The sequence below is a fragment of the Triticum aestivum genome, chromosome 6B (genome assembly GCF_018294505.1).
Source record: "Triticum aestivum cultivar Chinese Spring chromosome 6B, IWGSC CS RefSeq v2.1, whole genome shotgun sequence".
Taxonomy (NCBI): Eukaryota; Viridiplantae; Streptophyta; class Magnoliopsida; order Poales; family Poaceae; genus Triticum; species Triticum aestivum.
The window spans coordinates 649,163,739-649,190,104 of NC_057810.1; the positions used below are offsets into that span (position 1 = coordinate 649,163,739).

The 26,366-nt window shown below is 42.5% G+C and overlaps 2 protein-coding genes across 2 annotated transcripts; one reads left to right on the forward strand and one right to left on the reverse strand.

Annotated features, from left to right (window-relative positions):
• The first annotated feature begins 2,599 nt into the window (after window positions 1-2,599).
• On the forward strand, window positions 2,600-19,921 carry LOC123138486 (protein OPAQUE1). The gene is made up of 38 exons (XM_044558464.1): window positions 2,600-2,931; window positions 4,079-4,228; window positions 4,886-5,031; window positions 5,108-5,264; window positions 5,416-5,474; window positions 5,675-5,831; window positions 7,243-7,392; window positions 7,542-7,678; window positions 8,310-8,456; window positions 8,528-8,629; window positions 8,959-9,016; window positions 9,145-9,246; window positions 10,333-10,370; window positions 10,455-10,581; window positions 10,651-10,824; window positions 11,000-11,131; window positions 11,604-11,713; window positions 12,461-12,521; window positions 12,780-12,957; window positions 13,352-13,557; window positions 13,890-14,009; window positions 14,612-14,710; window positions 15,023-15,244; window positions 15,861-16,000; window positions 16,125-16,212; window positions 16,383-16,433; window positions 16,522-16,608; window positions 16,769-16,939; window positions 17,041-17,187; window positions 17,584-17,736; window positions 17,826-17,957; window positions 18,064-18,134; window positions 18,510-18,609; window positions 18,844-18,900; window positions 18,991-19,047; window positions 19,127-19,207; window positions 19,289-19,371; window positions 19,513-19,921. Exons 1-38 carry the CDS (start codon window positions 2,809-2,811, stop codon window positions 19,631-19,633), a joined length of 4,494 nt encoding a protein of 1,497 aa, XP_044414399.1. The 5' UTR covers window positions 2,600-2,808; the 3' UTR covers window positions 19,634-19,921.
• A 394-nt stretch (window positions 19,922-20,315) lies between these two features.
• On the reverse strand, window positions 20,316-22,877 carry LOC123138487 (serine/threonine-protein kinase RIPK). Its single transcript, XM_044558465.1, has 3 exons — window positions 22,191-22,877; window positions 21,963-22,099; window positions 20,316-21,161 (listed from the first exon to the last, which is right to left on the reverse strand). The coding sequence occupies exons 1-3, from the start codon at window positions 22,750-22,752 to the stop codon at window positions 20,475-20,477; spliced, it is 1,386 nt and encodes a 461-aa protein (XP_044414400.1). The 5' UTR covers window positions 22,753-22,877; the 3' UTR covers window positions 20,316-20,474.
• Between the last annotated feature and the right edge of the window lie 3,489 nt (window positions 22,878-26,366).

A 26,366-nucleotide genomic window follows, 5' to 3' on the forward strand; every position in this document is an offset into this window, starting at 1 on the left:
AGTCTAGAGCTGGATGACTTTAGAACAGGCCCTAAGTCATGTGTTCTAATTAACACAATTGTCAATGCAATAGTTCACTTAAAACTCTTTTTGTTGTGAGTTGTTAATGCAGTAGTTCACTTCGAACTTCTTTTGTCGTTATACATGGATGTCTTAATCTTGTGTAAACGGACGACTTGTCCTTCTACACATTTTCTTATAATAATCCAAAGCAGACGGAAAACCTTTCTTCTTAAAAAGACACTTTTATTTATTAGAAATACATTTACAATTTCTATGCCGAATTCATGTGCGAAGTTTGTCGTTAAACCGGAATCAGCAATCGAATGGAGTGGTCCCAACCATTCGACTCGAGATGAAACCGTGAGTATCAAACTGACAAAACTTAAATTTTTTTGCGATGGGTTTGACAAAACTTAGTTGGTTGCTATTTGTTGAAAAAAATTGTATGTCAATTGCTGCTTTAGGTTAAGCCATCACTGCGACACATGTATTTGTATAAGTATATGTTTTTTAATATTGGAACCTTATTAATCTTCTTTCTTGGCTGGGGGAAATCCTATAGATCTTCTGACTATTCAAATTGAACAGATCCTATTAATCTGTATAAGCCTGTTTCAACTTTACACGACATATACACGGTTCCTCTAAACAACAACCATCCACGACCTAGCCGTTTACGCATCCTCCCTTTACATGTTATTAAATACGGAACACGCCAGGGGGAGGGTGAGCTCAAGAACACCACAGAGGCTTCTAGATATAGTGATATCCAGTCACCTTGAATCCAGTATAGACGACAAATCACACACGAGGGCAATGTGTCAGGGAATGGGGTTGTTAAGTGGTTGTGGCATGAGATATCATCACACAATGTGCGAGTGAGGTTATCCACCCATGTGGCAACGATGTACTCCTCTCAATGCGCAACAACAAAGTGAAAGGTGGCTACTTATTCCATTGGCGGTTTTTGGGTAGTTTAGATCGATTGGATAGAATATATGTAAGTCATGTTTTCATACCCGGTTTCTATCCAAATCATTTTAAGTATAATGAAAATCGACATGATCCATTCAAAGTACGAAATTTGTGATGGAAACCAAATCACCACCTAGTTTACGATCCATATTTCTTGATGCAAAATAATGAAAGATTTACAGATTGGCGTCGGTTTTATACATTAGAGCGTCGTTGCTTCTACCGAGGGGAGAGAGTGGTATTGTCAACAATATAGGTCTATGTGAGCTCAAGCTCGTTGTAGGAGTTTTCTAGATGTAGAGTGACATGCACGCATAGCTGAGTTCAATAGAAACAAACATGTACACATGTGACTAATGTGTGCTGGGTGTGGTGGGGGTGTGGTAGGAGATAAATCGAGAGGGAAGGAAACGGTTATGGTGCGTTGTCATCACGTGCGGCGTGCGGGAAAGCTCATCCATCAATGTGGCGATGATTCAATTGAAGTGTTCCAAGGTGCGAGCAGAGAAGCTGGCAAGAGGTGACAAACATACAAAAGTGCTCCAACAGGTATGGCCGAAGAAGCAAGTGACTGTGCACAAAAGATAAGCTCAGTGTAGAAGTAAGCCATGTGTTCCAATTAACACCGATTAATTGTGAGTTGTTAATGCGCCAGTTCACTTAAAAAGTCCTTTTTGTCGCTATACATGGTTGGCTTAATCTTGTGTAAACTCATGGTTTGCTTTTTCACAGGCTTCGCTAAAATCCAACAAAAAACTTTTGTTTTTGAAGAAGCCATTTTTAGGCCTTGGAACTACATTTATAGTATGACTATTCATGCTGAAGGCATGCACAATTCTCATTCGTTGTTAAAACTAGGGTCGACAATAGATTGTCGTGGTCTCAATTTGTCTAACTCAAGATGCAATCATGAGCATCAAACTGTCTTAATTAATTTCACTATATCCATATGGTTGTCGCACTGGACAAAACTTGGCCCGGTGCCATGCGCGGGAATTTTTTTTCTGTATTCCGACGGCTGTTTTATGTTAAATGGACAAGACGACACATGTATCTACACAAGCATGTTTCTTTAAATGTTGAAATTGTATTTGTCTTATAACTCTACCCCCATCCCACGGTGATCAAACTGAAAATGAGATTCTATCCTTGTCGGCAAGCCTGTTTAAATTTTACACGACACATACATACACGCACGGTTCCTCTAAGAAACACCCATCCACACAACCTAGCCGTTTACGCATCCGCCCTTGACACGTTACTAAATACGGAGCACGCCAGGGACCTACCTGAAAACATCACCACGCATTCAAAAATGTAAAGTTTTAAATAGGCCAGATCGGCCGGTTTGAACCGACCGGACCTCCCCGTGGGCCCAGGCAGCCTCTCCCCACACAAGAGGACAGCCTCTGCCCGTAGGCCCCACCACCGGCCCACCGCCTTGAAAGCGTCTGCCACGCACGCGGAAACGACGCATCCACCCCCGGCCAGTTCAAATTCCGGTGCCACGTCCGCGAGGCACATTTGCATCCACCACCCCGAAGAATCCAGGATTTCCACTCTTATGCCCTTTTCGTCCTCTAGTAGAAAGCGCACGGGAGGGAAGAAGCGCCAAGGCAAAGCAAAAATTTCGGCATGAGCCCACGAGTCCACCCTGCGGCGCTCTAGTCGGGGCTCCGATAAGCCACGCGCCGCTCACGCCCGGCGCCCGAACCGCCCCCGCCCCCTCGCGCGCCTCGTGCCCGCCGCCGCCCGCGCCGCCGGCCTCCGCGGAGAGGGTCTGCCTAGGGCTGGGAGGGGCCCGGGGCGGCCCCCTAGGGTTTCGGCGGGATGAGCTACCGGAAGGGGTCCAAGGTCTGGGTCGAGGAGAAGGGGGAGGGCTGGGTGGAGGCCGAGGTGGTCGAGGCCAAGGACCGCAGCGCCGTCGTCGTGCTCACGAGCCAGCGGAAGAAGGTGCCGCGAATCCCTCCTCCTCCCCTGCCTCTGCCTCTGCCTCTGTCGCTGTCGGCCCCCATTCCGTGCGGTCGAAGTTTGCGCCGCGCCGTCTGGATATTTTTTTCCTCGTGGACGCGAGCGTGGCTGCGGATGTGGACGCCGGTCGTCTGGGGCCGGTTTGCGGCGTGCTAGATTTGGGTTCGCCAGAGAGTGGTTTTGCGTTCCGGTGTTAGTTCTGATCAGATTTTTGCTACCACTGTACCGAAGTTGTCCAAATTTCAGCCTGCTTTTATTTTAGAATTGGTTTCGAGTTTTTTGCGCAAATTGCGCTGGTGAGGAGAAGCCAATTCAAATTGGCGGAAGTAGGCCCACTCTCGTGGGTATTTAATTTGAATCCGTAGCTTTGTCGGCGCGACTCTGTACTGGGTCCTGAAAGTGCAGCGCCAGCGGATAATTCTAGTCGGAAATTTGGATTGTAGGTTGCAGCATTCACAGTTTATTGTATCCGTGGTGTTAATTCGACCCGAATTTGAAATACTTGACTGTTTAGATTTGAATTTGGTTAGGAGTTGTTACTTGCCTGACTTATATTGTGGTAGAAATGGCTCCAAGCTTCAGTAAGAGTACTTTTGGATAATTGTATGGTCTTTTGAACACACGGGGTTCTGCAAGTTACCCTGGATTGCTAGTGCTGATCAATTTTGAATTTCGATGGCAGGGGATTGCCATCAGTTGAATATTATCTGTATGAGCTGCATTTGAGTTATGCTGCTTGTTTGTTTTGATCTTATGCCTTTCTTTATTTTGATTAGATTGTCCGACACGTTCACTTGTAGGTAACTTGGCTTTTTAAATGTTTACCAAGAACATATAATGCATACAAATTTGTGTAGCATTAGTTTCGAACCCCTCCTCTTAGTGAGCTGTTTGGGGCTTGCACTTGGTTAGAATTTGAGTCCAGTCCACAGATAGATTATGTTGACGCGATCTGCTACGTGGTGGATTTTAGTTTATACTATGATTTTTTGCTCAACACTTTTAACAGAATTTGAGAAGTATCTTCGAGATTTGTCTTCCTGTCTAACAAGTTTACAAAGACCTGGTTTTGGTTATTCTGATGGGAATTTATCTGTTCAGTTTATTTATCTTTTTTTTTTGTTCTCAGATTTCAGTTTTACCGGAGAAATTGCTGCCTAGGGACACAGATGAAAATCTCGGTGGGGGCCATGTCGATGACATGACCAAACTGACCTATCTTAATGAACCGGGTGTTCTATACAATCTGAAGCGAAGATATGCATTAAATGAGATATATGTAAGTACTTTACTAGCACTTCTTTTATTTGATGGAAAAGACTTTTATCACGTGAATCTGGCACCTGCTAAATCCATTGAAACTAAAACTGAAATATATGCAGTATTAAAAATATAACACATAGGACAAACGTCTCATCAAATTGGATACTTTGGAAGGTCATCTCTCATCTCGATGGTGTGTTTAAAAAAGGGTAGCCTGGTGCACGTAGCTCCCGCTTGTGCAGGGTCCGACCATTTCAGGTCTTATGTATGCAGCCTTTCCTTGCATTTGTGCAAGAGGCTGTTTCCAGGGCTCGAAACCGTGACCTCATGGTCACAAGGCAACAGCTTTACCGCTGCGCCAAGGCTTTGCGGCAATTATATTTATCCAGTCATGGTAATGTTGAAACATGTTTCATGCATATACTACTATGTAATTCTATATGGAAATATGCAAAGGATGAAAGGCATTAACGTGTGTAAAATTGCGATGAATTACTTGGGACGAATTCCTGTTCCTCCGATTTTTCAAGTTTAATCATTAACTATAATCTCTTCTGAGTCTTCTCTTGTTCATTTGTTGACATGACTTGGTAAATAGGCGCACTTCTGTTTTTCTGCTTCAGTTACGGGAGCCTTTGTATGACATCTTTTCCACTTGTCTTTATCGAGATAGACATACACTGGAAGCATCTTGATTGCTGTTAATCCTTTCACGAGGCTGCCTCACCTGTACAACGAGTACATGATGGAGCAATATAAGGGTGTCCAGTTAGGGGAGTTGAGTCCGCATGTTTTTGCGGTCGCTGACGCATCGTACAGGTGGGTGGTACATTCTGATTCAGTCATGACGCCCTGTTAATATAATATACTGTTGACATTTATTAATGAAATGTAGGGCTATGCTGAATGATTCCATGAGCCAGTCAATCTTAGTTAGTGGTGAAAGCGGTGCTGGAAAGACTGAAACAACAAAACTCATCATGCGGTATCTCACATATGTTGGTGGCAGAGCTGTTCTTGATGATCGATCAGTTGAGCAACAAGTTCTCGAAGTAAGTTTTACCCCACGTTATTTCCAGTGATTGCTGGAAACCATAGTCTTTCCATTGACCCATTCCATTTTCTGTTTTTGTGAAGTATTTGATTTCACAGTGGGAATGTTGAAGGCGTTATCTTAAAATGTTTTTATTTGTTTCTCTCCAGTCCAACCCACTTTTGGAGGCATTTGGGAATGCAAAAACAGTTAGAAATGACAACTCGAGGTGAGGCTTTACTCCCACAGTGCTTAATACTGGGTCAGTTGTGTGCAATATTTCAGATGTGTTCTTCACTTAGAAAATAACTGATAACTGCCAAGTGGCAATAAGTTCGAGAACATTTCATGTCTTTACTATTTCGTAAAGCTCAACCATTTAGAAGTTTCTTTATATAATATCAACTTATAATTCTGTCTTGGTTGCAGCCGGTTTGGAAAATTTGTTGAGATTCAGTTTGATACAAGTGGTAGAATATCCGGAGCTGCAATTAGGACTTATCTTCTGGAAAGATCTCGTGTTGTGCAAATTACTGATCCTGAAAGGAACTTTCATTGTTTTTATCAATTATGTGCATCGGGGAAGGTATGTGCACCAGTACCAACTATTGCAATTTGTTTACTTGTTATTCTTCTTGTACGTTATATGAGTTCCACTGCTATGTAGCGTGGCTCCAATTTTTTTACGAAGTTGTTAAAGCCCACATATTTTTTACCGAAAAGTCAAGCTGAGAATAGTAACTACTCCCTCCGTCCCAAAATATAAGAACGTTTTTGGCACTACACTAGTGTCAAAAACGTTCTTATATTTTGGGACGGAATAGTAATCGTGCACGTGCAATGCATGTTAATATTAGGCACTATATTAATTGCATGACAAACTAATATTTGGCAAGATCTTAATTGCATGTTGATATTAGGTAGGATGTAATCAATTGGTTAGTGCTAGCATGGATATTGCGTATGCTATTAATGAGGGGAGGATTGTGCGAGGGAGGTCGTGGCTACGTGATTGGGGCAGGACATGCGTGGGGCTGTGGCAAAACTTTGAATATTAGCCCTTGGATTGGACGGCAGACCATGGAAGCAATACCAGCTCTTAGATTTAGTTAGATGGATTAGATCGTGGGGTGTGAGTTGTTCTGGGTACACTAACTTTGGTGACTTTTAGAAGAAATGGAACTCGCCATTTTATTAGTAGAGATTGAAGGGCGTGTCAATAGTCGTACTCGATCAAATTCATCCCTGGTTTCCTTGTTTCATGATTTATTGATTTAATGGTATATACTCACAAGACTGTTGGACTTGCAATCATTTGGTATTTCATTTGAGTATAGTGTTGCCGAGATATGCGTTTTTTAAACTAGCCAAATTCACAGTAATCAGTGGTTTAGATGTTTGGTGGGTTGAGAAGTATGGAAGTTGTATCTGTTCTGTATTATGATTTTTATCTATATAAATTTGAAAACCTGTTACTTCCACGGTATGCGTCAGAAGTGTAATAGTGTCTATTGGTATGGATTATGTTAGGCTATCAATAATTTGATATCCTGACTTTTGGGCTATTTGTCTGATGACCTAACTTATGCAATTTATCTGGTGAAGAGAAGGATCGTGCTGGAGATATGTAAAAAATGCTATTCTCATGGCCGTCTTTCCAAAATAAGTTTATTTTATACTTTGACATGGTCATGATGTAGAATTGTGTCAATTGATGCTGATAGATATGGCTAATGTCAGATGCTAGTGTTACTTTCATGCGACTCATTGAAATTCTTCCCTAGTATATTGGTGGTCAATATTCAATAAGCTTCATTGTGCACATTTGGAGACAAAACTCCTATTCTAAGGATGGAAGTATTGTAGAGTTTGCGTATACTAAATATGAATCGGATAGTATTCTAGAGTTCGTGTATACTGAATGTTGTGCTGTCATTGATCAAAACACGTGTTGGAGCCATGCAGCTGTGAGGTTAATTTTGATCTTGTTTCTGAAGGATGCGGAGTTATACAAGCTTGGGCACGCTAGTACTTTCCATTACTTGAATCAAAGCAAGACGTATGAATTGGAAGGGATAAATAATGAAGATGAGTACTGGAAGACAAAAAGGGCAATGGATATTGTCGGAATCAGCAGAAGCGATCAGGTTTCTAACAGAACCTGTCCATATACAGATGTTAATATGGAAATACGATACTAACCAAAAGCTTACTTTACAGTACTTATATTGAGTAGCTTTGCCTTTTTTTTTGTAAGAAAATAAGAATGAATGTGTATGCTGTACTTTATATACAGGATGCTATTTTTCGGACATTGGCAGCCATTCTCCATCTTGGCAATATTGAGTTTTCTCCGGGAAAGGATTCTGATTCGTCGAAAATTAAAGATTCAACATCAAATTTTCACCTCCAAATGACAGCTACACTACTCATGTATGAATTTATTTTTAGGCACATGTGTGCAACACATCTATTGTTTTCATAATCCCCATCTGTCTGTACTAATCATGGTCACAGAAAGTTACATTGAGTCCTAAATTCGTTGACTGTTTAATTTAAATGACCTGTCTGTTGAGGTCATGGATGTAGATGAATTCGCCCCTAGTTTTTTGCCGACCAGCAGAGGATACTCTTTATATCCTATGTTAGGGAATATCCAAATAGTTAAAACTCTTAGTTCTCATCATGCGTGATGTATTTATATTCAATTGAATCGAATCTCCTTATCTGTGCTTGCATGTAAGTGACATCTCTCTGGTAACTGTGTATAACATATATTCCTTGGTGAAGACTGAATCTACAATCAATTTATAATATTAAACTACCTACCATTGTTGTTTTAGCTCTCACACCAGTTCTGTAGAAGGTTGAATGAACCACAGTTTAGTGAGAATGCATTGAACGTTTGCATCAATGAATCTTAACGTATGCACAACCATGAATCTTATGCTTTTTGCATAGCAGTAATTATGTCATATTCTGGACCTGAAGGAAACTACCTTTCTATATCTTTCTTTTTTAGTTAAAATCGTTGTTTATAGTATCACTGTGCTATTTGAATTAGGTGCGATCCAGATCTGTTGGTCTCATCTTTATGTACCCGGTCTATACACACCAATGAGGGAATCATTATAAAAGAATTGGATTGTGCTGCAGCAGCAGCTAATCGTGATGCTCTCGCAAAGACTGTATATGCAAGACTATTTGACTGGTATTTTCTCTCGGCCTTGTTCGATAAGTTTTGTATGCTTGCATATGGTAACACATTTTTTATGTTTTCAGGCTTGTTGAGAATATTAACAAGTCAATTGGTCAAGATGTTGATTCCAAGGCACAAATCGGTGTTTTGGATATCTACGGCTTTGAAAGCTTCAAACACAACAGGTCTTTAAATAGCCGAGCTGATATGAACGTTAATCACTTATGTATAGTTTGTTTGCTTTAAGCATTTTTAACAGTTTGCCGATTTATGTATATTTAAGATGGTATTTATTGTCTGTTCTCATCTGACTGCCAATCTTTTCACAGAATTATTATTTTGGTTCAGAATCTCTTTCTGCTTAGTTATTCTGTGTTCTGCACATATTATAACTATCTACTTTGGAAAATGTTGGTAAAAACATGCAATTTAGCCACCAGCGGTCGCATTAAATATTGAATTTGCCCTCCTGTCTGGTTCTTAAACGGTATTCCTTTTTCATTTATCTCTGTAGCTTTGAGCAGTTTTGCATCAACTTTGCCAATGAAAAGCTTCAGCAACATTTTAATGAGGTATGTTCCAGTGCCAGATGTAGAACAACGTCTCTTTAATGGATGACAAGTTGGCAACATACTCTGCCCTTGCATACTTAATTCACTTGTTTTCGTTAACATCAAATGCTACACATGTGTTTCCTCAGCACGTATTCAAGATGGAGCAGGAGGAGTACAAAAGCGAGAAAATTAATTGGAGCTACATTGAATTCATTGACAATCAAGATATGCTAGATTTGATCGAAAAGGTTGTTTCATTGCCGTTACTAATTTTAGTTAATGAGAAGTGGTCGTTGTTCAAATGCACATTTTATATTTTGATTTAGCGTGCTAGATTTCTTATTTCGTTGACTTTCTTATCATATTCTCAGTTTTAGGTGGTTAGATTATTACTTTGTGTTTAGTTGTTTGCACTTGGATTGAGTGACCTTTTTACAAGTTATTATGTCAAGTATTGAGTGACCTCTTTTATGCCTCGAGCATCAGTGTACTGACGATGTTTGACAACTGAGTGCCGTTAGAAGTGCAAATGTGCATGCAGCCCACCCATGTTCGAATCTTACCTTCCGCATGGCGCCTCAGGTTGTCTTCTTTCTATAAAAAGACACCAAGGGTCCCTGGTTGGTCTCACTTTTTTGATGTTACACGCTGCCTGTTCGCTAATTGCAAGTATTGACCTGACATCAAATGTCCTCATCACCATCTAATTATATTGAAATCACTCATGGTACCCTCACTTCCCTGGTTTTAGGTTTGTGGTGATGGAAATAATCATGGTTTGTGGTGATGGAAATAATCATGTATCTATCATGTAACACTTTGTGTACAGCATGCATTCCATCCTCCCAAGATTTTGGTGTGTTTATTTTTATTCTGGCCAATGAATATTATCGGGGTTGAACTACGTAGGCTGTAAAGTCTTTGCTCATGGAATAAATAGCATCATTGATCATATGGTCAATACCCGGTATAATGGATGATAATGCGAAGGTGACTTAAGTGTGTGTTACTGAAATGCCGCTGTTTCCTAGAAGGTTGTTAAATATATTCATTCTGCAAGCTGTTAATATCTGCAATATTATTACTAACCGGTGCAGGTAATAAATACAGAGTTTTTTAATGTATAAAGTATAAACAGTATGTATGTTTTCGTTGGTAGTTGGGCATGCTTACGTTAGGCGTTGCTTTTTTTGCATCCACTGGCCTTCAATAATTGATATTTGAAATGGTTTGAAATACTGCTTTGCCATCATCTTTCTGCCCCTTGTTTGATCTGGATAACATGCTACCTTGTGCTCATCTGAGACTAATTCTATCATATATTCTCCAAACAGAAACCTATTGGAATTATTGCACTGCTGGATGAGGCTTGGTAAATACTTGGTTTTATTTATCCATGGAAGTTCTATACTTATACAAGCAAATTCCTATTCTGAGTTATCCTTTGATTTTGCAGCATGTTTCCAAAATCTACTCACGCAACCTTTGCATCAAAGATGTTCAGAAACTTGTCTTCCCATCCTAGGCTTGAGAAGACCAAGTTCTCAGAAACAGATTTTACCATCTCTCACTATGCTGGGAAGGTAAGCCACCAGCCAGATTATTTGATTACTTTTTCATGTGTTGACTATGACAGAATCCACCATTTGTAGGTGACGTATCAAACAGATTCTTTTCTGGAGAAGAACCGGGATTATATTGTTGCAGAGCACTGCAATCTTTTATCATCTTCAAGATGTTCACTTGTTTCTGGACTTTTTAGTTCTTTGCCTGAAGAGTCATTAAGATCGTCGTACAAGTTCTCATCAGTTGCTTCCCGATTTAAGGTACCAATACAAAGCTCAATTGATTTTGTTTTAAGTTTGGCCTTTGTAATATGCGTATCTGCTATGACTTTTTTTTTCATCTGGTTGCTATGCCTTGTCAATTTATGTGCACCAAGCTACAAGCCTACAAAATTTTGACTCTTCTGACTGGTATGTTATATTCACTGTTTTGTAGCAACAACTTCAAGCCCTCATGGAAACGCTGAGCTCGACAGAACCTCACTATGTACGCTGTGTGAAGCCTAATTCTGTTAATCGACCTCAGCTTTTTGAAAATCAAAGTGTCTTGCACCAACTTCGCTGTGGAGTAAGAATTTCCACCTTAAGCATAAATAGTGTATTTCTTTTGGTCTTTCCTCATTGTTTTTGTTATAAGTGCATCTTTCCACATAAAAATGTTTTAGCTGTTTGACGCCTGACTTAATGCTGATTATTTCTGCTTTAATTCATACATTTCACAATAGAAGGACCAATCTTATGCCAAATTCTTTATTACTGCTATGCCAACCTTTTCCAAACTCATTAGTTCATCTTGTAACTACATCATACCTGCATATGACTTGAGGAGGCCTACAATCTCAAGCATGTATCTGGAACCACATATGCGAGATCACTAAAAAGTTGACAATTATTTATCATTAAGTATTGTGCTCTATAATGCCCTTTCAAGATATAGATCATGAGCCTACTTAAATGATGCTGTTTTACTACCATCTGTTGATACATGCATGATCTATTGGTGATATTTTCCCTAAGATTGTAATTTGGTGGTGGCGCAGGGTGTTTTAGAGGCTGTTCGCATTAGTCTTGCTGGCTATCCGACCAGAAGGACATATGCTGAATTTGTTGATCGGTTTGGAGTCCTAGTTCCTGAGTTGATGTTCGGAAGGTACCTAATATATGCACTATGCAACTAATTTGGTTCAAGTTGTTTGCTTCACAATGTGCAATGTTGGCTGCACCGCTTTGTAAACAATAAAACTTCTCCTTTTGCGCTAAATGCTAATGGGGTTTGCGATCTTGACCAGAAGTACAGAACATTCGATTCATGTGGAAACATTTTTTGTAACAGATTGTTTGTTCAACTGTTTTAGTTTGAACAGATTCTTTGTGCCTGTGCTGAATTTGATATAATTTTGCTTTGATAAACAACACACTGTTTTGCTATCTGTGACTGTAGATGGCCCCGTTCCTTACGGACAATCTTTATCTCATGAGTTTAAATCTGAATTTTGTCGAAGACAATTGTTTTTTCTGGCAGTTAAGCCATTCGTGGTGCCATTTTGATACAATATGCCCTTGTCAGTTACAACTCATTGTAGGTGAAGCCAATTCTTGCATAGCTTCTGTTAATTTATTTTGTTTGTGGAATAATTCGGTGCTTTATTATAGTCTATATGAATCAGCATGTAGCATAGATTAACTACTCCATGCCATCTCAAATGGCTGCCAACATGCTTGTTTGCTCGTCCCATGCTAAATTGCCAACTTTGGTTTACATACTGTCTCATCATGTTAGTTATAGCACCCACAATTTTAGTAGTTTATGAGAAGCCCTGTGAAAAAACGGTGAGTTTATCCAGGCTGTTTGCATAAACGAGAGTCAATTATTTGACAAATATGAACAATTATGCAGTCATGATGAAAGGGCGTTGACAGAGGCAGTTCTTGAAAAAATGAAGCTGGGCAATTTTCAAGTAAGCTTCTTGCCTGATAATATTATAATATTTCCATTTCCTTATATTTTTATGATATTAGTGATTAACATATTCACACAGTCTGCCCATTACTCTTCATTTGTGCTTTTCTAATTGATTATGTAATTTCCAAAAAGTGCCCTTGCATTTTTCAGCACACACTCATTCTGTTCCCTTTTGAAGTATCAATTGATAGTTTACTAATAAATCAGCTCAAGTTTAGAAAGTAAGAATTTGACACTTTTGTTTACCTGATAGCTTGGTAGAAATAAGGTCTTCCTTAGAGCCGGTCAAATCGCGATACTAGATGTGCGTCGTGCTGAGGTTTTGGACAATGCTGCACGGCGCATTCAAAGTTGTTTCAGAACATTCGCCGCCCGCAAAGAGTTTGTGAAAACAAAGAAGGCTTCAATTTCAATACAAGCATATTGTAGAGGTAAATATGTGTCCTTAATCAATTGCTATCTTTATTATCTTGTACGGTGCCAACCTGCAATCTGAATTCAGATAAACATATACAGTTTAATGCAATCGGCCTTAATAGAAGAAATGATGTCTTAAGATATCAAACTTCATTGTGCACTTGCAGTGCTAAATTTTTGTGACCACTGACTAGGCATAGAAATAGTTTGTTGGTACGTATAGTTTTTTTATCTTTCTATTCTTGAATGTTGATAAGTAATTATGCTCCGTACTCTTGTGCCTAGTAAGTTCATGGCCTGCAAATTACAAGAATCTTATCTGGTAGGTCTGTAAGCATTTTCTATGAACTGTGTTATCTTGGTAATTGCTGGTACATCCTGATTGTTAATTTTCGAAGGATACTGCAGGTTGTTTTGCAAGGAAAATATATAAGATCAGAAGAGAAACAGCGGCTGCCATAATTCTTCAGAAGTATGCAAGAAGGTTACTGTTACAGCGGAATTACCATGAAGCATGTTCAGCAGCTCTGCTTATCCAGTCTTGTATTCGAGGGTTTATTGCTCGCCGCTATTTCTCAGCCATCAGGGAGCAGAAGGCTGCGTTAGTGATACAGGTTCACCTCATCTTCCCCTCCCCACACCAGACACGTATGCACACTGTGCAAGAAAGCAAACAAACTTAAAGCAAGTATACCATCTTAGTAGAAGATAACTTGATTATCTGGGGATAATTGCCATGCTAGCAAGCAATTAGTTGAAAATTTAACTCGTAAGATCCTCTACATTATAAGCATGTTAATATTTTTGGCCATCTACCTCTAGATTAATTGGAGTATTAGGAAGGTACTGGATGTTATACTGCAGTGATGTCATCACTTGCTTATAAGAGGTAGCACTTTGTATTATTGAATTTATGTGACATGAGTTTCTTGTTGCCACTTCGTAGTCTTTCTGGAGAAAACGGAAGGTTGCCATGCTTTTCCAGCATTACAAGCAAGCCACTATAGCAATTCAGTGTGCTTGGAGACAAAAGCTTGCAAGAAGGGAGCTAAGGAAACTCAGAATGGTATTTTTCTGGTTGCAATTCTGTAATTTATTTATGGCCTAATAAATTAATTGGCATGTTTCTAGCAGTACTGAAAATAACAATGATTTGCTGTACCCAGTTTAAGTATTTTGAAGATCTAGTTCTTTTCCTAAAACACCACGCAATTTCCTTTGTTATTGTGGACTCGTTTGAGGGAGCCACCTATCAGCACCATGTCAAGCAGCGGCTGTGCGGTTTAGTCTGAAATCCTAATTAGACATGGCTAAGATCTTGAGGGCCAGGTTAAGTCCAAGAAGCGAGGGTCTTCTGAACGCTGTTTTCTTGTGAATTTTCATGTCTAAACTCGGTCATTTGAAGACATGTGTATGACTCTGAGGAATGTGGGTAGGCCGGCTAAGTCGCCGAGGTTGAGAGGGAGCCTACCACCTTTTCTGATTAATGTTGTTTATATTTAGAGCCGGTCCTAACAACCATATACACCTAAAAGAAAAGCATTCCAATCTAATGTTATCTCTGATTTCTTCTGTGAATAGTGCTGTCTGTAATTCCTGAGCTTGTGTAACGGCTTTGTTTTATTGGCGTCCATCGGGAGTATTCTTATGCTATGGTTACTTCTTCAGACTGCAAATGAAGCTGGTGCACTCCGGGAGGCGAAGAATAAGCTTGAGAAAAAGTTGGATGATCTTACTTTAAGACTTACTCTGGAAAGGAGAATGCGGGTATGTTTTTCTCTGCCTTCATTGCTTTTGTGTTTAATGCGATTCCTTTATTTTGCATGTGCTACCCTGCATGTCGTAGACTTGAGACAGTTATGCTTGTTCCTGCCAGTATAAGGACAAATATTTTTTGCATATGCAAATTCATTGTTTTTCTGAACATTTCTGCTATGGTTGTTATCCTGCATTTGATGTTGTATGAATGTAAATGAATCAGCAGGTGTGACAGCGTTCAGAGTTTGTGATAGTTTTCCTTTATTTTGTTTCCGATGATGATGAATTTTTGCTCCTTGACGCATGGATTTTCAAATGCAGGCTGCTGGTGAGGAAACAAAGTTGGTGGAGATATCAAAGCGGGACAAAATAATCGAAACATTAAGCGCAGAATGTGCTGCAGCTAAATTATCTGCCCGGAGTGAACATGACAAAAATCTAATTCTCCAGAGGCAATTGGATGATTCTTTGAGAGAGATATCTATGTTGCGCAGTAACAAGATTCTGAAAGCAGAAGAAGAAAATGAGAACTCTAATCTAAAGGTTTGAAGTCTCCTCTATTTTAATATGTTATCATAAATATGTTTGATTTGCCTCCATTTTCAGTTTGCTTCTTAGGTTACTTCATGCATTCTTGTGAAAGATTTCAAGTTCTCGATTACTTTCAGTTTGCTTCTTAGGTTACTTCATGCATTCTTGTGAAAAATTTCAAGTTCTTGAATACTTTAGTTACTTCATACGAACTAACTGGTGTACTTCATGCATTGTGAAAAATTCAAGTTATCGAATACTTTAGCCACTGTGCATGATCTTAACTCGTACTCCCTCTGTTTGTTTTTATAATACGTTTCAGACAGCTTGCTTTGTACTGTTTTGGACAGTGTCTGAATGTCTAAAACGTCTTATAAAAGTGAACAGAGGTAGTATTTTTTTCCATACATATCATGGTTCATTCTAAGGGTCATTCATGGAACTACTATGGTTTTATGCTTTGCTGTTATAGTTTTTCCGTTAAATGTTCTATATGCTTTGCCATTCCCTCTTTTGAATATGAATTATAGTGACCTTTTGGGACTTGTTGACTGATGCTAGCATTTGATGCTTCTGCTGATTGTTAATTAGTTACTTCCGCTGAAGCAGTTCTCTCTTGCTTCCACAGAACATAGTCGAATCATTATCGGAGAAGAATTCATTATTGGAAAATGAACTTAGCACAGCTCGTAAAAATAGTGATGATACGATGGAGAAACTGAAAGATGTGGAGGGAAAATGCACCCGCCTCCAGCAAAATTTGGATAAGTATGCTTTCCCTTCCGCATATAAATAATCGCAGGATTCTGGAATGATCCATGCGTCTATGGTTTTTGAGCGTTATTTCTTTTGCTTAGTGTTAGTATCTAATAGTTAGCCTTCCTGCATTCAGATTGCAGGAGAAACTTACGAACTTGGAAAATGAAAATCATGTTCTAAGGCAAAAGGCATTTAGCATTACTCCAAAACCGCTGCCTGAGGTTCTTTCCTTTATGCTCACTCTAATTTTCATGCCTTGTATTTGTCACACTGCTATTTTGGTCCCAGCACCTCTATTTTTTCTTAGTGATATTTGTAACGGTAAGTTTGAGTACTAACCTAGCTGCATTGTCATTTTGGTTAGTTAACTGACTTGTTTCCCTGAATACAGAAATTTTCTAACTCGATTGGTCATACGAACAGCGAGCAGAAGCGCACATTTGTAAGATTTCTTTTGATTCAAGTTGGATACCTCCAGTGTTTTATACTCTTTTTCTAACTGCTTGAAACTGTCAAACCTAAAATTGTAGGAAACTCCACCAACAACAAAATATCTGTCTCCTGTTCAACATAGTACTGGGTCAAGGAGGGCAAGGTTGCCTGTTGAAAGGCATGAGGTGAATTCAGCACTGTTCTTAATCTGACTGTTCTTCTTTTCATATGGAATTCAGTTGATGCCTTCAGAGATAAGATTGCTTATAGTTTGTTCAGGATTCTGTGGTATTCATGTAAGAATTTAGTTCTGAGCTATTTTAGTGATGGTATTGTTTCTTGCAGGGAAACCATGAAATCCTGTTAAGTTGCATAAAGGAAAATTTAGGGTTCAAGGATGGCAAACCAGTTGCTGCATGTATCATCTACAGATGCCTTCTACATTGGCGTGCTTTTGAATCAGAGAGGACTGCTATTTTTGATCATGTAATTGAAGCCATAAACGATGTTCTCAAGGTAAAATCGTTCGAAGACCCCATTTGTTTTGCTATTCGCAACAGACATTTCATTTGTGGAAGCCAATAGGTTTAATATTCTTATTTTTGTTCCTATTCCAGGCAAAGGAAGCAGATGGTAGATTACCTTATTGGTTGTCCAATACTTCTGCACTGCTGTGCCTTCTGCAGAAGAATCTACGGTCAAATGGATTTTTTGGTACACCATCTCGCCGCTCTGCTGGAGGGCTAGGTGGGAAGTTAGCCCAAGTAAGGAACTGAGCTTGCCAGTCAATTTTGCTCTGAAAGCTAGTATATGCTGAAGAATCCTTTTGGAACTGAGTGTTATTGGGTATGGTCACAGTTATGCAAGAATATAGATTACATATAATTTGCAAAATCATGGGTACGCTTTCTTAAATTACACATGGAAACATAGATATCAAGTGATGCATAACCACAGCCATAAATATTGTACTCCCTCCGTCCCATAATGTAAGATGTTTTTTGACACTAGAGTAGTGTCAAAAAACTTCCTACATTATGGGACGGAGGGAGTAAATGTTAGCACTACTAAACTAGTCAATCTTTGTAGTTTTTCTTGCAAATCTCTGTAAAATAGAATAACAACGTTCTTTCTCCCTGACACTGAGATTGCTTCAATAGCTTGCAGGGCGTGGTGATACTGCACAAGTGGATGCTAGGTATCCAGCCATACTATTCAAACAGCAGCTAACAGCATGTGTCGAAAAGATCTTTGGGCAGCTAAGGGATAATCTAAAAAAGGAAATATCACCTCTTCTCAGTCTTTGCATTCAGGTATATACCTTCCTCTCTTTTGTGATTTGGTTACAGACAGCATTGTACAACTGGATCATTTTTGTATCCTTTGAAAAATCGCACGTCAGGCTCCAAAATCAACACGCCCTGGAAAAGCTCCCAAAGCACCAGGGGTTAGTGCTCAACAGCCATCGAACTCCCACTGGGACAACATTGTCAGTTTCCTAAATTTGCTTATGGATACTCTGCGTGAAAATCATGTAAGCCTTTCATTTAACTCTTCTTATTTTGGCACAACTCTCCACTAGAAAGGATTCGATAGCTTTATCCAAGTGATTCTAGTAACCTTATATGTTTGTGCTGCAGGTGCCATCGTTCTTTATACGTAAGCTGATCACTCAGTTATTCTCCTTCGTCAACATACAACTTTTCAACAGGTAGCTCCTTCTATTATAATTTGAGTACTTGGGTATCTGTGTCTTAATAATATGCAAGCAACACACATGATAGCCAGTGCCATGTGTTGCGACAGTGATCCTCTAAGATTAGTTGACAAACAATACAACTCTTCAACGAATGGTAAAATCTTGTTCCTTTTATTTGCGAATAGATCACTGTAGCTATAATTCTGGGTCGAGGAAAGGGTCTATATGTGACGGAACAAATAGGATTCTTTGGGTTAAAAAATTGTAGGTAATGGGACACTGACACTTCAGAAAATGCTTTGTCAGTATGGTACAGATAAGGGACCAGCAGAATAATGAGATTCTACTTCACTTTCAGTCATACTAACAATTTTTTTGTGCCATCAGTCTTCTTCTTCGGCGTGAATGTTGTACATTCTCCAATGGAGAATATGTTAAAGCTGGACTGTCATTGCTGGAGAAATGGATTACTGATGTCTCTGAGGAGGTAAGTTGTGCTAGTTCTACATTCTGCTTGTCTGGTTGGCATATAATTCAGGAAGTGGACTACGAGAAACCCTGACAATCTGGCTCCGCTCGTTTCATGTCCAATAATATTGTTTCATTTTTCCTGTTATATCTCGTCTTTTGGAAAAAGTAACACCTGGAAATTATCACTTTCTGTGTGGCTACTTATTTTCTGTTCTGTTCTTCACAAATTTATTATCCGTTTTACTTTTAGTTTGCAGGAACTTCTTGGCATGAGCTTAATTATATTAGACAAGCTGTCGGATTTTTGGTAATTGCTTGTGCAAGATGCACTTTCTCCGTGTCATTTCTGTTGCATCTTCTATGCCTTGGGGTATTTCTCACTGATTACATAATGTAGGTTATACACCAAAAAAGGAAAAAGACACTTGAGGAGATCAGTCAAGATCTCTGCCCGGTAATTCTGTGTACAGCTTCTGTTTTTGCAGTTAGCCATCATTTTGTTGCAGACTGTAACCAGCCCTTTTCACGTGTAGTCCTTGAGCCTTAGGCAAATCTACAGGATATGCTCAATGTACTGGGACGACAAGTACAATACCCAGGGAATATCAAATGAGGTATGCACTTTTAGCTTTGGACCTTTCGTCTTTTAGATTTTGTCTTGCGTTATTTGTCTTGAAAATGTTACAATTTTACAGGTTGTTGCTGCAATGCGGGAGATGGTCAACAAAGATACTCAGAACCTCGCGTCAAATTCCTTTTTGTTGGATGATGATTTAAGGTAGCTATAATTTTGTTGGTAGTTAGCTTAACACACTGTAGAAAATGCTCCTTCCAAAGTTTCGTGTTCTGTTTGTAGAGTGTGGAGTATGTTTATGTGGTTGCCGATTTTGCACTTACATTTGATGCTTGTTTGGTGCAGCATACCGTTTTCGACCGAGGATTTATCGATCGCCATCCCAGCGATAGATTATGCGGATGTGGAGCTGCCGGAATCTCTTCATCACTATCCATCTGCGCAGTTTCTACTGACGGCATCATGACCCACTCCCTGTGTAATAGAACAATGAGGTTTGGGCTGCCGTGAGGATCAGTTAATCCCCAGATTTTTATGGGGTTGCACCCCTTCAGCAATGTTGTACTCTGTTTAGGTTTTTAGAGCAAATTTGATCTAGTGTGGAAGAGGGGTGGTAGGTCAGGTATGCAGTTCCAAAGCAACAATTGTTGCTAGACGCCGAACGGCCCTGGATTCGTGGTGTCCAGTTGTCTTGGCTATCTATGTTGTACAAAGAATACTGTAGAAATGCGAAGCAGTTGCCCAAAATTGATTACATCTGTGGCAAAAAAGTCCTGTTTGGTGCAGAACATGTTTCGCACTCGTAATCAGATGCTTTCTAATCTCTGCAAAAGTGATAGTTGAAAGCATTAGCTATGGGAGTGGTTGAACTTGTATTTTTTAAAAGGAACGTCTCAGATAGCAAATCAAGAAAGAACACCCATCGTTTTGGCCTGGAAAAAAAATTCTGTACGTTACCTTCTGCTCTTGGGATACAAATACAATCACCAAGAAAAGAAGCAACCACCAGATTACACATCCTGGTTCTTTCAATTATGTACACTTTGAACAATCCTGTTATAGTCCCTGTACCAAACAATCCGCTGCAGATGATTCATTTTTCAAAAGGAACGTCTCAATCAAGAAAGAACACCCATCGTTTGGGCCTGGAAAAAGAATTCTGTACTAACACCTTTTGCTCTTGGGATACAAATACAATCACCAAGAAAAGAAAAAAAATCAATCAACCAACAGATTACACATCGTGGTTCTTTCAATTATGTACACTTTGAACAAACAAAAATCTCGCGCATGCGGGCCATTGTTGCTCACGCCCCTCTGTCCCTCCTCTGCGTCGGCGAGCCGCGGCTCTCTTTCCCCGCCACGGAGCTCGCGTACTTGGGCGCCGCGCTCTCCGTGTGCACGGCCGAGCGCTGGCATTTCTTCCTGGCCGCTGCCGCCGGGCTAATGCCGCTGTCCTTGGCTTCCTCGCCGTCCTCTGCGGCCTTGTCGGCGACGACCTTGGCTGCCGGCGACGGCTCTGACGGCGCGGTGTAGACGAACAGCCCGGCGGGCACGTCGCGGGACATGCGCATGAGCGGCTCGAGCGAGTCGACGACCTCGCGCATGGTGGGCCGGTTCTTGGGCACGCTGTGCAGGCAGTTGTACGCGACGGTGGCGGCCTTGGCGGCGGCCTCGGCGGAGTAGCTGCCCTCGAGGCTGGGGTCCATGACGCGGTGCAGCTTGTCCGGCCGCCGCAGGTAGGGGCGCGCCCAGTCGACGAGGTTCTGCTCGCGGCCCCGGCGGCGCTTGTCGACGCTCCGGCGGCCCGTGAGCAGCTCAAGCAGCACCACCCCGAAGCTGTACACGTCGCTCCTCGCCGTGAGGTGGCCCGTGAGGATGTACTCCGGCGCCGCATAGCCGTGCGTGCCCATGACGCGCGTCGACACGTGCGTGTCGTCCCCCGACGGGCCCTCCTTCGCCAGCCCGAAGTCCGACAGCTTCGCCGTGTAGTCCTGCAATACATAGGCACATACAGAGTCAGAATCACCGGTCGGTCGACGTACGTGTACTGGTTAATAGTAATATACACGTGAAGTGCGTGCACGGTTGTTTAGGTGGATGTGTACCGAACTGTTGTGTGTATTTGACATTTGTACTACGTGGTTATCTTATCTGGGGTGTCAAGTAAAGTGGCTGGGTTAGGTTATCATACTAGATGTATACTAGGTGTAGGTGTGGTTGATTTAAACATGTTCGACTATGTTGGCCAGCTCCTGCTACAGTTTGTGCGTTCTAGCTGGTGCTAATATAGCTAGGAGAATTAATTAAGAACACGAAGAGGCCAATTTTGTATTATCCTCAAGGGCACGTTTCCTACCTCCTCTCAATGACAGGGACATTGATGCTTGTCTGATTCCGTCCGAGGCATAGCCAATTGAGACAATTCAACCGGGAAAAAAGATTACTGGTTCCACGCATATTCAAATTGTGGTTGTTAGTGGCTAACAGTAATTAAGTACTACCAATAGAGATTAAGTCCATGGCTTTGCCCGTTCAACGGATCAAAGTCTCCGAGACATCATCATTAGAGAAATATAAACCGACAGAGATCGGCCAACTAGCAGGTTTTAAAACGTGCTGGCACGTACGCGCGCAGAAATGGGATACGGAGACGGTCGTCATATCAAATCGTATATGCTGGGGGGCGCCGACGAACTAGTCGTGCGTGCGTGTACACGGGAAATGGAGGTATGAACGTGAACGGGATATGATATGCCCGCCGGAGTTGGTAGGGATGGCGGAGTGCTACTCACCGATTCGAGCAGGATGTTGGAGGCCTTGAAGTCCCTGTAGATGACCGGCGTCTCCGCCTCGTGCAGGAACGCCAGCCCCTTGGCCGCCCCCACCGCGATCTTCAGCCTCGTCGCCCACGGCAAGCTCGCCAGCAGATCTGCAAAACCATCCCAGATCAGTAACCATGTCGGCGTGATCAATCATCGAAGAATTGTGTGGTGCGTGCGTGAATGGATGCTGGCGCTTACTCTTGAAGAGGTGGTGCTCGAGGCTGCCCCGGGCCATGTACTCGTAGACGAGCATGCGGTGGTGCTCCTGGTAGCAGTAGCCGACGAGCTTCACCAGGTGCGGGTGGCTGAGCTGCATGCCGAGGTAGACCACCTCGGCGAGCCACTCGCGGTGGCCCTGCGGGCCCTCGGCGTCCAGGTACTTGACGGCCACGTGCTGCGGCTGCATCCCCGGCACCACCTTGTCGTCGAGGAAGCCCTTGTAGACCGGCCCGAACCCGCCCTCCCCGATGAAGTGGCTGCCGGAGAAGTTGCGCGTGGCGGCCCGCAGCTCGGCGACGGTGAACGCGTGCATCCCCGACGAGGCCAGCGTGCGGGACAGGTCGTCGAAGGAGAGCGTCCGCAGCCGCGCCGTCGCGCTCGGCGCCCGCCGCATCGACTTCTTCTTGCCCTTCCTGGTGGGCGGCCTCGACGGCGCCGTGGCCTTGGCCGTGGCCGTGGTCGCCTCGTCGCCGTCCGCCACCGCCGCCGGGTCCGTGGCGCCGCCGCGCGGGTGGAAGCAGCCCATCAGGAACGCCCTCATGGTGCCGATGGAGGTCGAGTGGTTCCTTCCTTGGCGATCGAGTGAAACGAACTGATTCCTTTCGTTCTTGGAATGGGGATCGGGAATGGAATGGATGACGGGTTGACAAGATGGGTCGAGGTGCGGTGTGGAGGGTGGGTGGGGCGCGTGCGCGTATATATAGCGAGGTGCTGGGTTGGTCGGATGGCGCCATGGATGGATCGGGTCGTGGTCACGGGGGAGGTAGCCCAGGCGGAGGCGCGGGCGGGTGTAAACGGAACGGTCCGATGGTTTGACCTGGCCGGAGCAACGCGGCGCGGTAAAACGAATCTGCGTGGTTTGCGCGGCCGGTGACGTTGATGATAGGTTGATGGTGATTTTGCTCCGGCGAGTTGGGCATTGTGTGCCGGCTTGGGTTAAAGGTGAATGCGACTAGCTCGCTAGCTGTAGGAAAAAATGATCCGGAATGCAGCTGGCTGCTGGCCGGCGCCTGACGTGTGTACGTATGACAATGACGCGTGTGGACTCTAGCTCATGTAGTACTTGTCTGTGCAAGTATACTGTAGCTCATGTAGTACTTGTCTGTGCAAGTATACTGCAGTTTCGTGGTCGAAATATGTACAACCGGCCAGTACTATGACAAGGATATGGATGTACGTACGTACGTGTCGCGCTGTGATGCACACTGTAGCCAATTTTACCACCTGCTACTATTGTTTTGCTGGTAGCATTTCTTTTCCATCACTGCATCTTCGGATGGCTGGTGAGGTAACTGGCAACGTCAGTTCAACGGAGCAGTTGAGGAACGAATACATTTAGCTAGCATTTGAGATGGAGAAATTAACAGTTTAATACGAGTACTTTGAGGATGATGATGATGGAAGAAGCTGCCCGCGTTGTTACGTGTCGCTGTCAGGGTGCGCGCGGGTGGGAACTCTCGCGGGTGCCTCTCGCTTTTGGAAAGGAAGCGTTTGGCCGGCTACATACGAGTACTATGCTAAGGTGTTTTGCTATGGTAGCTATAGCTCTGCTCTGCATCCTCGTCTCATGGCCATTGTAAGATGGCGACGCACCCACCCACCATTCTCAAGAGGCTTCTCTCACTGACGTCTGACAAGACCAGTTCGCGCCCGCGTACGTCCGTACGTAGGAACGCTTCTGCTCTTAATTAATTCTCAACGACTACCGGGATTCACTTTGGCTCCTGGGTGCATATCCTCCCTAATAAACAGTAAATTCAAAATAAATAGTAAATAAAATTAAAAAAATTCTGATTTTTTTCACAGATGTTCTTGTTAGTGCAACAAATGTGATTGCTAATTTTCATGCGAAATGGGATGACGGTGCTTCGTCGGTGAAAAAAACAAAAATAAGTGTAATATTTGGAGGTAATATTTATCGTTCGACTTGATTTTTTGTTTGCACAGATCAAAATACTTAAGCTTTCCTACTAAAAATTTACAGGTAGCGTTTCTGGTGTGACAATGATCACATGATCACATCTATTTTTTTTCAAAACTTTTTGACATTTGAAAATTAACATTTTTGACGGGCTCCCAAGAGCCGAATTGGATTTTCGTTAAAGTTGTAAATGCTAAAATTGAGATACTTGTTTTGGGGATGGAGAAAGTAGTGTGTATGGTTCTGTTGAAACTTGGCTGTCCTAGGTTCAACTGATTAGCCTTAGTAGGAGGCGGCGGCTTTAGCTCGCTAGCTCTTCTATCGTTTTGCACTAGGATGCCTTTTTTTATGCTGTCTCTTCTGTTGCCTTCTGATAGTGGAACCTGACCCTTTTTCTGAGATCGTAAGGAAAGAAAATGCTATCGTATGGTGCGTGTGTATGGACCTGGCAGTTAATTAACTTTTGCAGCACGATCCTTATTCCTTCCTTTCCCTTAGACTGCAATTAATTAACTAAGCACATGTATGTACAGCCCGATCAGTCGATCAGGTGGTGGCTCCTACTACTACTACCAGTGTAGACGGAACCCGGATTTGACCAATTAACTTAAGCAGTCATTTTGTCAAAGCGGTACATTATGTTGCTGCGGAAGGCCAGGCGAAAGCGCACAACCTTCGTTGCCTCGTTCGACCGGACTATGCGTGCTTGTTGTCGGAGATCAACGGTCTTGTTGCCCAAATGCAGATGGATTTACGCACGTTTGGGTAGGACTCTCTTGCTCGAGCAGAGCACGTAGCAAGCAATATGCATGCATGCATGCGGCGATGACGTGGCACTATGCAAATGCAATGCGCGTGCGTGACGTACGTCCCAGAGGGAAGGGAACCGTCCGTCCATAGATTGACTCCCAAGAAAAGGCAGCTAGCTGCTCTCTCTTGGTCAGATCTTTTTTTTTTTGAAACAAGCCAAATAAAGACTTGCCATTTCATCATTGATTAAGGGAGAAAGTTTTAGATAAAAACCGCAAAGCGGCAAATAAAAGGACTAATCTCGCGGCATTACAACACCCAAATATTTCGCTCCAGCCAAAGCCCAAAGTACCACCTCCTGTTTGATTTTGTTGATGATGACCATGAAAGGGGCCGCCGAGTTGCGGAAGACTCTGGCATTGCGCTCCGACCAAACCTCCCAAGAGATGAGCTTCGTGAGGGAGGCCAACGCCTTGGGCGAGCCGAGACGGATCTGAAGGTTGCCATTCTACCATTCTCTGACCGAAGCCCTCGTCACCCAAGTAGACGTGGTGATGTGATGCATGCCGAGCCTTGGGAGGACGTCATTCCAAATGCACATGGTGTAGCGGCACTGGAAGAGTAGATGAGTCGCGGTTTCGTGGGTTTGCTTGCACAGAGGGCATAGACCGCAATTAGGCCAACCACGGCGGCTCAAGCGGTCCGAAGTCCAAATCCTATCTTGAAGAACAAGCCAAGCAAAAAAAAAAACTTGCACCAAGGGGGCGCCCACCGTCCACACTGAATGGACAAGGTCCGAGGTGGTGAGGCCTTCAAATTAAGCCTTGTAAGCCGAGGATGCAGAATATACCCCATCTTTGGTGAACTTCCATATAATCGAGTCTTCAACGTCGTCATCGAGGGCCACTGTTATTAGTTTGTCCCAAAGGTTAGCAAACTGTTGGATGTGCTCAAGGGAGAGGCCATTTGAGATGTCAATATTCGCAATCCATTGGTTGTTGGCCATAGCTTGCTGAACCGAGGAGTTTTTCTTGTGAGAGAGATCGTAGAGACAGGGGAGCGATGTCACGAGGGCACAATCCTCCTAGCCAAGATGAATTCCAGAACCTTGTTGTCCTTCCATTTCCCACGGTGACCGTAGTGGCCGCTGCAAAGAAATGGCGGTCGTCTTCCGTGCACGGCACTCATGCCAATCCATGGCTTGCTCTTATCTTTCCACTCAAACCATAACCATCGAAGTCTCAGGGCCTTAGCAAATTTGTTCAGATTGAGCACTCCAAGCCGCCCTTGTTCTTTGGTTTGCAAACGAGGTCCCGGTTTACCTTGCATTTCCCTCCGAAAACCTTGTCCATGCTGGTTCAAAGACATGCAAGGCGGATGCTATCAATTTTCGGAAGGACTTCCACCGGGATGTCAAGAGGAGTGAGATAATATATTGTGATAGCCGCTAGAAGAGCCTTGACAAGAACCGTTCAACCTGCAGC

Coding starts and splice junctions, on each gene's coding strand:
- LOC123138486 (XM_044558464.1), top strand. CDS start 2,809: ATGAGCTACCGGAAGGGGTCCAAGGTCTGGGTCGAGGAGAAGGGGGAG. Junction 7,679..8,309: donor ATGACAGCTACACTACTCAT/GTATGAATTTAT, acceptor TATTTGAATTAG/GTGCGATCCAGATCTGTTGG. Junction 19,048..19,126: donor TCAGTCAAGATCTCTGCCCG/GTAATTCTGTGT, acceptor TTTCACGTGTAG/TCCTTGAGCCTTAGGCAAAT.
- LOC123138487 (XM_044558465.1), bottom strand. CDS start 22,752: ATGAGGGCGTTCCTGATGGGCTGCTTCCACCCGCGCGGCGGCGCCACG. Junction 22,100..22,190: donor CGAGCACCACCTCTTCAAGA/GTAAGCGCCAGC, acceptor ATGGTTTTGCAG/ATCTGCTGGCGAGCTTGCCG. Junction 21,162..21,962: donor CCAACATCCTGCTCGAATCG/GTGAGTAGCACT, acceptor TATGTATTGCAG/GACTACACGGCGAAGCTGTC.